Source organism: Echinops telfairi, unplaced genomic scaffold, assembly GCF_000313985.2.
Source record: "Echinops telfairi isolate 266 unplaced genomic scaffold, ASM31398v2 ScPeMD7_2;HRSCAF=8, whole genome shotgun sequence".
NCBI classification, from domain to species: Eukaryota; Metazoa; Chordata; class Mammalia; order Afrosoricida; family Tenrecidae; genus Echinops; species Echinops telfairi.
The window spans coordinates 76,364,617-76,378,902 of NW_022103898.1; the positions used below are offsets into that span (position 1 = coordinate 76,364,617).

Sequence of the window (14,286 nt, forward strand, 5' to 3'; positions counted from 1 at the left end):
GCGAGGGGAGGGGCTGAGAGTCACCAATCCCAGGGTGGCTGGAAGGGAGGGGGAAGGTAGGGAGAGGAGACGGAGTCTGATGGTCTTAGGCGACCCCTGTGAAAGGGTTGTTTGACCCCCGAATGGGTCACGACCCACAGGTTGAGAACCACTCACTGCTCTAGGTGGTGGAAGGTGCAGAGAGAACCTCACCCCCAGTGTTGTGGCCTGGCTGTTACTGCCTAGGAGCCAGCTGTCATGTACAGCAGGTTCTGACTCGTAGCCAGCGTGTGTGCGGTGATCTGCTCCCATGCCATCCTCACAACCCTGCCTGTGTGTGAGTCCCTCGTGGCAGCCACTGTCTCGATCCATCTGTGGAGGGTTTTCCTTTTGTTTCCCACCGCCCCGCTCCCAAGCACAATGTCCCTTTCCCGCAGAGACTGGTTTTGATAGAGGGAAAATCAATCCTAGAAGTATTACATAATCTAAAATTCCATGTGTTAAAAATCTGAAATGTGACAGTCCCCTCCCTGACTGGAACAATTCCATCTCAGGAAGGAGGCACAGAAGGCCAAAGACAAGAAGCAGCCAGACAAGGGTGCATGGAGCTTCAGGGATGGTGATCTCATGGCCCCTGGAGAAATGTAGGTCTGGATAATTTCCTGACGATCATTGTAGAACCTGTGTTCTTAGAGCATCTACCACATCTTGTGACATTGTAAAAAAACAAAACAAAAAACACCCTATGAGTCTCTTTTAATCGCTGTGAAAAACCCATTTCTGGCACAGGAACGTGTGGGCTCAGGATTGAACTCTGAAACAGGAGAAACCTGGCTGTTTTTCCTTCCGCAAGCACTTGCAGGAAGACGCTCGGAATGCCTCAAACCCACCTGGTCTCTGTCTGGGGCTACGGTTGAGGACAGGCTCTCTGGGGACCCCTGGCTGTGTGATAACGGTCCCTCCCGGTAGCACATCCAAAGGACGTGAGGTGAAGTCCATCTGAAAGGCAAGGGCTGGCGGATGGATGACCACCAGGGGAAAGAGACCTGGGGCTCACACCCATTGTGCCAGACCTGGCTCAGGAAATTTGTGAAAAACACACCGCGTTCCTGCATGTGTGAGGTTCAGGTGCTGGTGCAAAGTGGATGCTGGGCGACTTGAGCTCAGGGCTGTTTCTGTGGAGTGTGTGTGTGTGTGTGTGTGTGTGTGTGTGTGTGTGCATGTGTGTGTGTCTGTGTACGTCTGGGCTACAGACTCCGTCTCCTCTCCCTACCTTCCCCCTCCCTTCCAGCCACCCTGGGATTGGTGACTCTCAGCCCCTCCCCTCGCCTCCCCCAGACCCTCCCAGAGCCTTTATCAGAGAGCGGGACTGAGTTCCTGCCACATTCCCAGAACCCCCTCCACTGATCTCCGAGTGTGGGGAGTGGGCTGTGTTCCCAGCTCCCCGCTCCCAGCTCGCAGCCAGCTCTCAGATCCAGCCAGGCCAGGCCGTCTGCCCAGGCTCAAAGCCGCCCTGCAGGTAGGCATTGCCCAGTGAGGGACAGGGAGTGGGAGGACTGTTGGTTGGGGTGGGAGCTGGGGCCTAGGGGCAGAGGCCAGAGTCTGGAGGGAGTGAGGCGGTGACAGGGCACCGAGAAGGTGAACAGGGTTCATGTTTGGAACCTGTGGGTCCAGGCTGATTCTTCTATGCTAGAAAGTTTTCTGGCTTAGGTTTTGGGGTCACCTGGTGCTGGAAGAGAGCCTTTCAGGTCTCTCCTCCAACCAATGAAGGCAATAGTGCATGTCGCAACCTCTTCTTTGGGTGCCCCAGGTCCTTGGGCGTCACTGCCAGGTGCGGGTCTGATGGGGAGTGGGGCACAGAGACCAAGGGCTGTCAGCCCTGTGCCGAGGTCTCTTGACAGCTGGAGAGCTGTGGGCTGGGGTCTCCGTGGGCAGAGGGCCCTGCCTGCCTCTCCCTCTCTCTGCGCTCCCAGGCACCATGCGGAGCTCCCTGCTGCTTGCAGCCATCCTGGCCCTCAGCCTGCTCCAGAGCGACTTGGCTGTCTGTGAGGAGGCACAGGTGCCCGGCAGGGCCCTCGGCAAGGTGAGGCGCCCCCTATTGTCCCCAGTCTGGCAGACGACGGGGAGACCTGCCTGGGCACTTGGGGAAAACTGATGGAAGGAAGCAGGGGCTGTTGATTTAAGGGGATTCGGCCATCCTTTGGAATTCCGTTGTCTCCTGCATGGTCTTGTGACCTCACTGTCTCTGGGGCTGGTCCCTAACTGTCTTCTGTGTGTGTGTGTGTGTGTGTGTGTGTGTGTCCCGATGGCACAGTGGTTAAAGCACTCAGCTGCTGCGGACAGATCAGCGGCGTGAACTCACTGGCTGGTGTCTGTCTAGATGACAGACAGCCTTGGAACCAGACTCTGTCCTGCAATGTCGCTCAGAATGTGGACCCCGCCAAGCCGATGGCGACGGGATGGGAACGATGCCCTGCAAATAGGCTGCTTGTTTCATAACTGACGGCTTCCTTGGGGCTGGGGCAGCTTCCAGGCATGAACGAAGGTGGTCCAAGCTTCTCTACAGCCCAGCCCAGCTCTGTCCCTGGGCAAGGTGGTGCAGCTCTGGGTGGTAGGAAATACGGCCGGGCTTTCTTTCCCAAATGCTTATTTGCAGGTGATCCCTCCTCTCAGCACCTAGGCCTTATTTTATTTTCAAACACAGAGAAATCCCCGTAGCCTCTGCTCAGCTGCCCCATCCAACACCAGTGCTCCGAGCATCCCAGCCTCTTTCTCATCTTCCCTCCTCTCTGCTGCCCACCTCTAGCCTCACTGCCTTAGGAAAGGGGCAGTGGGGGAACCAGTTGAGCACTGATTTCCAAAGTTCTTCTCGGGGAAGGGTAGGGGTATGGAAGAGCAGGGAGGGAGTCTCTGCTAGGTTTGGGAATGATAGTCATTACATTGGTACAAAGGCTTTTACGATGACTACCGGTGGGACTTATTACAAATTCCGTGTGTGAAGTCCAACTGCCTCTCTGGCTCAGATCTGTTTAGCATCTCATTATAGGAGGTGGGCAGAGGATTTGAGCATTTGGGGGAAAGCGACTGTCTGAGGAGCCCTGTGCTGGGCAGAGAGAGCCACCCAGCTGAGGAAGCATGTTAGGGCACAAGAGGCAGACACCCCAAACTAAAAACCAATCTCACTGTCATTGAGTCGATGCTGATTCACAGTGACCCTAAAGGACAGCACAGAACTGCCACAGCAGGTAAGTTTCCCAGACGGCAACTCTTTCTGGGAGTATAGAAAGCCTCATCTTTCTCCTGAGGAGGGGCTGGTGTTTCGAACTGCTGACCTGGTGGGCAGCAGCCCGACGTGTAACCGTTACGTCACCAGGGCTCTGGCTGGAAACAACACTGGCAATGATGCCAAGTAGGAGCTGGGCGCTGTGAGCAGAGCAACTGAGTGCCAGATTGAGCCGCGAGAGCAGCACCTGGGTTCTTGTGACACATCCTTGCTGCCAGGCCTGGGGTGAGGAGATGGGTCGCCAGGGTGCAGGACCACGCTGTGGGTCCCTCTTCCCCTGGGTCTTTGAGGATGGAGGGAACTGGGTCTGGAGGCAGGTCAACGATTTGCCACAGCGTCCCTTCCACTGAGTGGTGTGGCTCGGGGTGCGTCCTGTGGGACTCTGTTTACACAGCGGCCCAAAGCCACCTGGGCTTGGAGTGAGGGGCACCATGGCAATCCAAGGTGAGGCTTTCCGAAGGTGATCACTCGGATGGTCTCTGTGCAGCTGCCAGTGACGGAGTGTGTACCGTGTGCCCACCATTCTGCTGTGCTCAAAGTTGGCTAAAAAAACAAGCCAAACCAAACCCCCCCCCCCAAACACAAGGACAATGAAAAGCTCGTGCTTGGCAACAACTCTGGGATCTGGGGTTCAGCTGCAGGAGTGGGAGGAGGAGAAGAGGCAAATTTGAGTATGCCCCCTTCCTGATATGTCAGATCCAGGGAAAAAGTGGGAGGCAGGGTGAGGGGCGGGGGGTGGCGAACAGGGACCTGGAGTTAGAGACCCACGCAAAGACAAGAATGTGAGGGATAGTAGGGGAGGGGGTAGAGAACCCCCTGGCTGCCCACTCTCAGTCATGGACCAGGGCGCATGCACTCAATCTGCTGGGCCTTTCTCGATCCTCAGTGGGCCTTTTGGGGTGGGTGAGGGTGGGGGTAGGATAGCCACATCCTTCAACATGAAGCCCCTCAGAACTGGGCACCTGGGTAGCTAGGCAGCCTTCTGGGGAGCACCCTGCGGCCCTCTTCCCTCAGCTCTGATGGAGCTGAACCCACAGCAAGAGTCTAGCCTGAGTCAGGGCTAAGGAGCCACATCTGCTGCTGCCTGTGTCAGGTCAGACACCCTCCCGCCTCCCCCCAACACCTCAACCCCTGCCTCCATTCCTGGTCACTGACATTCGGGTCTGGGCCAGAGATGGGTAGAATGCTGGGGGCCTCTGCCCCCACCCACCATTGCTGTGCAAACCTGAGTGACCACATGAATCACCGGAGCATCTTATGACAAACGCAGATTCTCTTTCAATAGGCCCACGGTGAGGCTGAAATGAGGCATCTCGAACAGGCTCCCCACGATGCTGCTGCTGCCCACAGACCACACTCTGCATGTCCCTGGAAGCCAGAGGGAACCCTGAAATCAGGAGGATGCTGGGTCCAGTCTCGGGGAGCTTGGGCCCAGGCGGTTTCTTGTTCTCAGCCCTCTTTACTTCTCTCCCCCAGAAAGATCCGAATCTCCACCACCTGCCCCCATCCTTACTCCAGAAACTCGTAGACAGCCAGACAGTCTCGCTGGAAGGGCTGCTCAAAATACTGAGCAGCGCCAGTGTGGGTAAGCAGCAGGCTCCAGGGGAGAGGGCCATGGGGGCCAGGATGTGGAGGATGGAATCAGGGTGGGGAACAGGTGGCGGGGAATTGGGGATGGTTTAGTGGATAGTGGAGGGTTGTGATTTGGACCCTTCTAACCCTCATTTTCCAGATTCAAGCCCCCCAATGTATATGCTTGTTCTTGGTTTCCCAGGTCCTAAGAAATTGTCCCTTTTCCAGAAGCGTGAGTAGCCCCTTCGCCCTCCCTATCTCTGCTGACCACTTGCCTGGAGCTCCCTTTGAGGGCTCGGGGCTCAGTGCCCATCTCCACAGCTACCTGTGCCCCCTCAGCCAGCCCTCCTCTACCTGAACCGAGGGGCCCTAGCCACTAAGGGGAAGCAGGTAGTGGGGGCCATGCCTGGGGACCCTCCTCCCCTGGGAACTAAGGGTGTCTCAGCAGACACATGTTCAGTTTCGGCCAAGATTCCAAGACAGGCACCCTCTGGGGCAAGAGAGTTCATGAAATGTGGAAGACCGGGTGGGAGTGGGGTGTGTGTGGGGTTTTGGGAGGGTCTAGGAAATATGCTTGCCAAATGTGATAAGAAAAAAAACCCGACCAGAAACCCAGTCCCCAAAGTCTCCACACAGTTGTGTGGGTGTGCATCATTGTTAGCAATGGGACCCTTTTTCTGCAGGTGACATGCACGACTTCTTTGTGGGCCTCATGGGCAAGCGGAACAGCCAGCCAGGTAGGCGTGTGGAGAGGTGGAGAGGGAGAGAGAGAGAGAGAGAGAGAGAGGTGGGGGATCCTGGGGAAGATCTCACAGGGGCCAGATGCCCCATATTTATCCCCAGAGGGAAAGACAGAGTGTGTTTTACCTATAGTGAGGGTCCCTGGGCCTCTTCTGCCCAGTCCTCTAGCAGCCACCATCCAGCCCTCCCTGATGGCCTGGCTACGCTGCACTTGGGCCAGGGGCTGGAGCGTGCCTTCTTCCCGACTCCGTCTTCTCATGGTACCCACCAGAGCCAGGCCCCCTCACTGGTACAGGTCAGAGTGAAGGTTGCATTCTGAAAAATCCCTCCTAACTACTGTTTACTTCATCCCAGACACTCCTTTTGATGCAAACCGAGAGGGCGTCCCCAGCTCTGGGAACCCCAAGTATCCCAGCAAGGCAGAGTGAGGTACGGAAGGCTGTGGGGAGGGGGCTGGGAGGTGTCTGTGGGGTGGTGGAGACTGCCTGGGGGTCAGTTCCTTGGATGCTGCAGGCGCACACACACGCTTCTCTTTCATCTCTTTCCCTGTGTCGTGAGCAGGAGTGAGGGGTGGAAGGTGGGGCGTGGGCAGGTGGGACAGGCTTCCTCTGGGGCTTTTCTGACGGGCACCGTTAGTTCTTCAGATCTCTGCGGATCTGTGTAGAAGCTGGAAAGCTTGTCTGATCATTATAATCCAGTGCACAAGGGAATCATTTGCGCACTCAAAGCGTCCAGGCTCCAGGGCTGCCTGACCCAATGTCTCTGTGTAGTCCCACCAGGAGTGATTAGAAAGAAATAGAAGGAGCTCAGACAGCTAATGGGGTCTCGCTGGGAACCCCGTCTGAGTTGCTCCGTGGTGTGTTAAGAGCATGCCTTGAGTTTGAATCCTGGATCTGGCGCTCACTAGCTGTGTGACCTTGCTCGAGTTGCACACCCTCTCTGTGCCTTTCCCCCATTTCTTCCCCTGAAGAATAGAGGGTGCTAGAGGAGCCTTGCAGGGTTGTGGTTGGAAGATTGGGGGTAGGCAAAGTGCTCACAACAGTGCCACCGCTTTCTCATGATTGTTCTGGTCTGGGAAGTAGGGGGGTGGTGGGAGTGGGGGTGCCCTCGTGTTTCTCCCACCGGCTCTGGTCTGCCTGCCTAGAGCCGTTTGGACTGGACCCTGGGGGTGAGTGGTCCGACTGATCTCTCACTTGATCCGCTGCTGTGAGCATCCCCAGGGAAGTGTCTAGTCAAAACATGGAAGCTTCCGCCTCGACACCATCTGCCCACACACAGCAATAGCAACTCCACTGGCGCCTTTCTGAAGAAAGGAAACGCGGACAGCAGAAAGGCGAGGGACTGGGAGCACGCAATTATCGCAGCGCGAGAGCCCTATTCCTTTCCCGGGGTCCCTGCCGCCCACACTCAGTGGTCACTGGGTGGACAGCCCCAGGCCCAAGGGCTGGTTCCTGATGATACTGCCTGAGATGACGCCCGGGGAGCGGAGGCTGGGGCTGGTCTCCCATTCAGCGCTGGGTGAGAGGCCACAAAGAGCCGTAATAATCGTAACTCGCTGATTACATGGTACTCACTGTATCATTTTGCTCTCATTAGATGGTTATTTCAGTTCTGCCGACGGCCAGATAATTATACGGGCAGCCACCTCTGGATGACATACTCTCCCCCAGCGTTATGCACCGGCCGTAAAGATAATTACAGTGCAATTTTGCCACAGTATTTTATACAAATGGTAGAAACAAGCGCATTGTAGAAACCCGCTTTTAATGCTTGTTGGTGAATCCAGCTCTTTCAGAGGGATCAGACCCATAATTGCAGCCTTTATCATTTCACCACCATCATCGTCATCCACATCAACAGCACATTTTACAACCTCTTAGGTGCCAGGCAGGGTACGAATCGGGTTTCCGGGAGTTGGCACTCCCAGGAGATTAGATGGAATGGACCAACACAGCTCATTGTGTTTCCGTGGGGACAAGCTGTCACCACGTTTCATTCATGTGAGAAAGAGACTGGGCTTGTTCTTCCTCGGGAAGGGCTTCTGAGAAGAGAGGGGACCTGCGGAGGCTGGGAGAGCTCCGGCCCTGGCACCCTGGGAAGGACGTGTGTGTCCCTGCCTCCCGAGGATGCCGGGATGCTGTGCACTTTGCTGCCCTGTCTGCACACCCCACTCCCACCCCCAGGGGGTTTATCACGACTGGTCTGGCAGTAGGGAAGGTGCAAGCACCTGTCGTGACAGAGTTCTGTCCTGGATTTCAAGCGGGGCTCTAAGCTATAGCTGGAACCTTGTCCACTGGGTGGGAAGGAGAACCGAATGGGTTAGCGAGTGGGCGGGTGGGGGCGAGGAGACCCGGCGATCAGCTTCCACAGAGCGCGCAGCCTCGGGAATGTTAGGGTCCTTCTGCTCCATCCGCGTGGCCCTGAAGCCACGCAAGCTGCGTTAGCAACGGCAAGGGTCCCGGGGATGGGGTGGGGGGGACTTCTCTTTTCCCTGCTCCTTCACAGAGGCCCGTCTCCTCAGGGAGGGCTGGGCCATAACCTCTGGCTTTGTTTTCAGGTCCGCAGCACGCTGCTTCTGGACCCCCGGGCTGCATCCAGAGGACCGCCTGCCCCTTCTCGCGATCCCAGGGCTGTTCTCTTCCTTCCCTGCTCCCCACCCCTGGACTACCTTCACGCCTTGGCCCCTTGCTCCCACCCCTTCGACCTCGCCCTTTCCGAGACGCTGCGAGAGCTCCCCTCCCAACAGACGCGGGCTGTGTCGGCATGGAGCTTCAGACGTGGTCATGATACCGTGCCCCTCAGCCCTGTAATAATAAAGGCATTTGCACAGGACCCACACTGTCGTTCTGCTCCTGGGGGGCTCTTTTCCCGACGCTTGTAGCTACGCCGCATGGGCATATTCTATACGAGGGGGGCGGAAATCCATGTTTCACGAACTTTCTGAAGCCCCTTGTGTGTGCGTGCGCATACTTGTATGTGTGTGTATGTATATGTGTGTATGTATATATAGACCTATAGATTAAATCTGTATCGCTTTCTGGAGCTCCGTTATAGACCTATAGATTAAATCTGTATCACTTTCTGGAGCTCCGTAGTGGGTGTGCATATATCAGGCTTCAAAAAGTTCCTGGAAAACGGAATGAAAAGATCATGGGATTTCCCCACAGCTGTTTTGAAGCCCTCTCCAATGTACATATTCATATTGAAATGGAAGTGTCCTTCTTTTCAGCACTGGGCTGCTCCCTGAAAGGCCAGTGATGCAAACCCACCCAGAGGTGCCTCGGGAGAAAGCTGGGCCCTCGGAAGGCCCTGCGGAGCCGATCGCCTCTGACACAGGGGTGGTCATGAGTGGGAGGCACCTTGGCGGCCTCTGGTGTTCCACCTTCATTCTGCACACACACTGCGTGTTCCAGCGGTGCTGTCCAGGGCTTCCCTGTCTTGGGGCATTCAAAGGAGGAGTGCAGGAGCGCAGGAGCAGGTGTGTTAGTGCTCAAAGGCATTCACAGACCAGTTTCAGACAAGACCGAAACAATTCCAGGTATTCGCACCTATGTTTCCAGGAGGGACCGTAAGACACCCACCTGTCCCACATTTGACCCTCCTTAGAATGAGGCCCCTGGTGGTGCTGCCTGGGAAGCATGACGAGGCTGGTGGTTCAAGCCCACCGGCACTCTGGTGTGGGAGAACGAGGAGGCTGCCTGTTCTTATAAAGATCTACCGCTTCAAAGATCCGATGGAGGGTCACTCTGATTTGGAATCAACTCAATGGCAGAGGGCTTGGGCTTAGGGGCTTTCGACAGAATGGGAGGTGGGGTTCAGAGACCCAGCCAGAGAAGAGGATGTGCATCCTTTTTTCTGTCCCCAGTGTAGAGCATGGTTCTTTGACAGGCCCGGGGAAGGCAAGGGAGGCTCACACAGAGCAAGGTTGCAGACAAGCAAACAGGACTTAATCCAACTGGGGTGAGGGTGGGGGAGACAGAGAAGTGAGACAGAGGGGCTCTGGCGAAAAGTGAGGCACTAACCAGCTCCCCGGCTTATTCTAGAAGGAAAACACTTATTCCAGACTCTGATGAAGTGTCTGTTACCGTCCCCGCAGCACTGGTCTAGACATCTGCAGTATGTGTAAGGCATTTCAATGTGGTTCCGTGGGAGTGGATGCCTTTGATTAGTCTGACTTGCCGACTGTGAAAGCTCACTGATCCCAAAGGGGGTTCAATCTCCTAAAGTAACTTTCTGGGGAAGCTTCACACTCCCTATCTTGGCCTGGTGTGGCATGGGGGTCAGGTGAATGCTCGGTCACGTCCCTGAGTCATCCCAAGACAAAGTCTACCCTTAGCTCTGCCACCACAGGGCAAGAAAGGACAAGGCCATGGAGGCAGAGGTCACTCCTGGTTCCCTTCAGGGCTGGGGGTTGGGTTGGGGAGTGGCGGTGGCGAGTTCTCTGTTCTGCGAACTCAGCTGGATGCTGTCACAGCTGCGGGTGGCAGGGAAGGAAGGAGACGCTCACCTCAGCATCTCTCGTGTCCGTTTTATTTTGAGAGGTCAAAGAATGCTCCTCAGCCTGCCTTCCTTCCAAGTCATCTCACTGACATTTCAACACGACTTCTCCACAGGGTTTTAAAGCAGGAAGCATTTCAGAGGCCGGGGCATTTCACCGAGCCACCAAAGCTTCCAGAGTTGGCTCGGCCCAGCCCAGCCCAGGGCCCAGACGTGGTGGGTGCTGGGAGCCCACAGGCTTGGTCAGGTGGGAGCATCAGTACAGGAAGGTTGCTCTCTGGTGGGACTGAGTAAAACTGCAGCCCTGGGATGACAGGGCACAGTGCAGAGCGAGTCCCCTTTGGAGCTTTAGGGTCCCGTTTCCGTGCTTGGGGAATACGTGAAGGGATTTTGGTCATCCCATTCTTAGGGTACATGGGTCGATGTCCCAGGGAGACCCGGTCAAAAGACGTTGACTGGATTCTGGCCCTCACTTCTCTGTTGTGCATGCACTGCACTGCGGGCTGGAGTACTTGAATGAAAAGGCTTCAGCATAAACAGCAGAAGAGAAAGCTGCGGACTCCGACTCCTGTATAGAGTTATAGAGTTCGGGAAACCATGGGTTCACTTTTACCCAGTCCTATAGGCCCACAATGAGTCCGTATTGACTCGATGCCGGTAAGTTGAGGTTTTCTGTGTGCTTGTTTTTAATTCACAGTAGAGGTGACACAAGTAGTTGAGGACTTGGACGACTGAAAGGTTGATGTTTCAAACCCACCTAGAGCCATCTTGGTTACGGCCTGATGACCTGCTTCTGACTCTAAGTGTCGAAACTCCACAGAGTTCCCATAACGCCACAGTTCCATAGAGTCCGACTGCACCACGGGCTCGCCACGAGTCAGAAGGGACATCCTGACAAGCAGCGCCACCAACGAGAGCAAACAGGGTCAACTTTAATCTGCACCCTCGAGGTTAGTGGTTCTCAACCTGTGGGTCGTGACCCCTTTTGGGGCCGAACGACCCTTTCACAGGGGTTCATCACAGTAGCAAAATGACAGTGATGAAGTAGCAACGAAAATAATGTTATGGTTGGGGGGTCACTACAACGTGAGGAACTGTATGAAAGGGTCACAGCACGAGGAAGGTTGAGAACCACTGCTCTAGGTGGCTGGTTCGTATGTGAGGTACATTTATCCTATAGAGATGGTAAGGCAGCTAGTTAGAAGGAGGGAGCAGGCCCTGGTCCTGGAAGCCCAGCAGCCTAATGCCTCCAGAATCATGTGGAGGCCTGGAACCTAGCTGGTGTGACCCCTTCACATGAGAGCGAAGTGGAACTCCTGACCCTCAAGTGATAAGCATAGGTAGTCCGGCTGTCACCTGTCTACTTGCTAATAAACATGACATGGTTGGCAGCATTTGGTGTAAGGATTGCTTCCCGTTGAATCTGGGCCCAGTGACACACCATCTCCCAAAGTCACTAAAAGAACTCATAATCATTGAACAGCCAAACTGGTTCAGGCCACTTGGCAACATCATGTATACCTGTCCCTGTGTGAATCTGCGTAGACTAGAGAAACAAATCCACAGAAATGCATATGTATATCAGAGAGAGTTTTATATAAAGGATACGTGTACATTCAGAAAGCATCCCAACCCAGTGCTGTCCAAGCCCATAAGTCCAACATCAGCCCATAGCTCCAACACCAATCTACAAAGTCCTCCTCCATTCCACAAAACACACGCAACGACGCCGACTGCGGGAAGAAAGCTGAATCAGCGAGTGTGTAAGCGTCTCAGTGCTGGCAGGGGCTCCATGCAGCTGTTCCAGCACCCAGGGCTGCATTGGGGTAGGTCCATGTGGCTTCTCTTCAGGTATGTCTTGCAAGACGTGAGCCTTGCCAGCTGAAGCAGGGAACTGGTTAAGGCAGCTGCACCCTGGTCTGACCTGACCTTGCATCAGAGAGCAAGAGACCTGAGAGCCCAGCAGGAGTGGATAAATGGAGATAGTAACTGATACAATGGTTATTGGGGGGTGAGGGGGGATGTGAGGTGTAGAGGGCGAGAGGATTTGAAGAGCAAACAATGAAGGTAGGAGCGGGCAGGGAACACTAGAACTGATCTTTCATGGCTTCCCTGGGTGAATCCCACCACCAACCTTTAGGCTAGTAGCTGCCACAAACCACCGGTGCCATTTGGAACTTTAGTAACCCACTGCCATCATTCAAACTCATGGCAGTCCTGTAGCACAAAGGAGAACTCTCCCTGAGGATTGCCAAGGCTGTAAATCTTTTATGGAAACAGCCTGCCGCATCATTCTCCTAAGGAGTGTCCAGTGAGTACAAACCATGAAGCCTTTCACTTAACCACTAAGCCACCAGGTGCGTAGGAACCTTGATAGGGTTCAGTAATTCCCTCCGGAGGGGGCCAGGAGGCTGGGGGGACTGAAATAGTTAAGGTTTATTATGCTAATCTGGCCGATACACACATGTGGGATTAATTGAAGGGTGGAGAGCTAAATTGCTCGGTGAGCCTCATTTTTTTCTCTACCTCTTCTATGTCATCAAATCACTGTCCTTTCACATCCTTCTGCATTCTTGGAAACAAAAAGAAGTCTCGTGGAGTGAGGTCAGGTGAGTAAGGTTCACGGGGCAAGAGAGGTATGCTGTCCCCCCCCCCCCCAATCTGGTGTACTGAGATGACTGCGTGAACAGGTGCATTGTTGTGGTGGCAAAACCAGCTCCCCATCTGCCACAAATCAGGCCTTTTTTGTTACACACTGCTATGCTATCTTTTCAGAACCTCTAAATAGAAAGCTTGACTAACACACTTGGAAGCCCTACAGAAATAATAAGAAACAGGAACAAAACAAAATGGCAAGATGAAAATAATAGTAATAGAAAGATAAAAATGCAAATAAAGTGTAATAAACAAAAGACTACTGTCAATATTTAAAAGGCCAGAGAAGAAATTTCTGTCCTGGAACAGGTGAGAAATACTTCAGCTAGGGCAAATACAGGTTGGGTCAAGAGGGAGGTCAACTGACCAAGTATCATATTATACCATGGTTTGATCCATCATAATCAAGTTTAGAATGATCTGTTTGATAGTAAAGTTGCTTTCCCTTTCCTGCGGCCAGAGGGGATCTGCCCGAGGCTTAATCTGACTTGATACTCTGCAGATGGATTTTGGGCTCCCACTGTCCTCCAGAGCCTGCTACAAATTGGGTATTTACAATTTTAACTCAGATACTTTTTTACTTCATCACACTTGGATTTCGTTACCATCATCTTTGGATCACATAAGCTGTTGTGCTTCTTCCATGTGGACTTAGTTGATGCCTCCCTTAGATGGCTGCTTGTTTGAATATAAATAAGCCTTTAAGACCCCAGACACTGTAGTGATTGATAGCTGGGCACCCTCTGCTCTCTTCACCACACTTCAGCAGTGGGATTTCTAGGGACCATAAAGAGCCCAACCCCGAAGAGCTCACCCATTCATGCAAACAACCTGTTTATGAAACACCTATCACATGTTCCATGGGGCTGGGTGGCAGCAGTGGTTCAGTGGTCGGCTCCTCTGCTTCCATGAGTAGGCCCAGGTTGGTTCTGGTGAATGACCCTCATGAGCAGCCCCTATGCATGTTCAAGGAGGTTTCCGTGTGGCCACCCCACAGCTGCAACATCATGCGACCAGAAAGCGTGGACGCTACACCCGACAAAGCCACACAGATTTCTGTCATCAGATAGCTCATAGCTTAGTGCAACCCCTAAACCCCAAACCCACTGCCACTGGGTGGCTGGCGACTATGAAGTCTGCCTGCCACACAGGGTTTCCGAGGCTGGGATCTTTAGGGGCGCGGTGAGCATCGGGGGCACTTAACCACGGTGCCCTTAGCTCCTTCCAGCCTCGTGGAGGAGGCATACGTTAATAAGATAATACTATTGTTTTATTCTTGTTGTAACATTACAACGGTGAAAGTTCTGCGGAAAGCTGCCAGCACTAGGAGACTTAGCAGAGGACAGTGACGCCAGCTGTTTGGACAGGTGTCCCCTCCACCCCTCTCCTGCAGGCACCCATCCCGGCGAGAAGGGAGCAGGTGGGGGGGGGAGTCCCCCATGGCGCCTCTGTGAGAGCGGGGGTTAGGGAGCGCTCTGGAGGCCCGGAGAGGCGTTGCGGTCGCTTGCGCTCCGCAACCAACGTGGCATCTCGGGGCTCCCGGGGCCGCGCGGGGTCGG

The 14,286-nt window shown here is 54.4% G+C and overlaps 1 protein-coding gene across 1 annotated transcript; it reads left to right on the forward strand.

Moving 5' to 3' along the window:
• The first annotated feature begins 1,363 nt into the window (after window positions 1–1,363).
• TAC3 (tachykinin precursor 3) lies at window positions 1,364–8,407 on the forward strand. Its single transcript, XM_004700818.2, has 7 exons — window positions 1,364–1,498; window positions 1,953–2,062; window positions 4,739–4,847; window positions 5,037–5,066; window positions 5,518–5,571; window positions 5,930–6,004; window positions 8,133–8,407. The coding sequence occupies exons 2-6, from the start codon at window positions 1,958–1,960 to the stop codon at window positions 6,001–6,003; spliced, it is 372 nt and encodes a 123-aa protein (XP_004700875.1). The 5' UTR covers window positions 1,364–1,498; window positions 1,953–1,957; the 3' UTR covers window position 6,004; window positions 8,133–8,407.
• The last annotated feature ends 5,879 nt before the right edge of the window (window positions 8,408–14,286 follow it).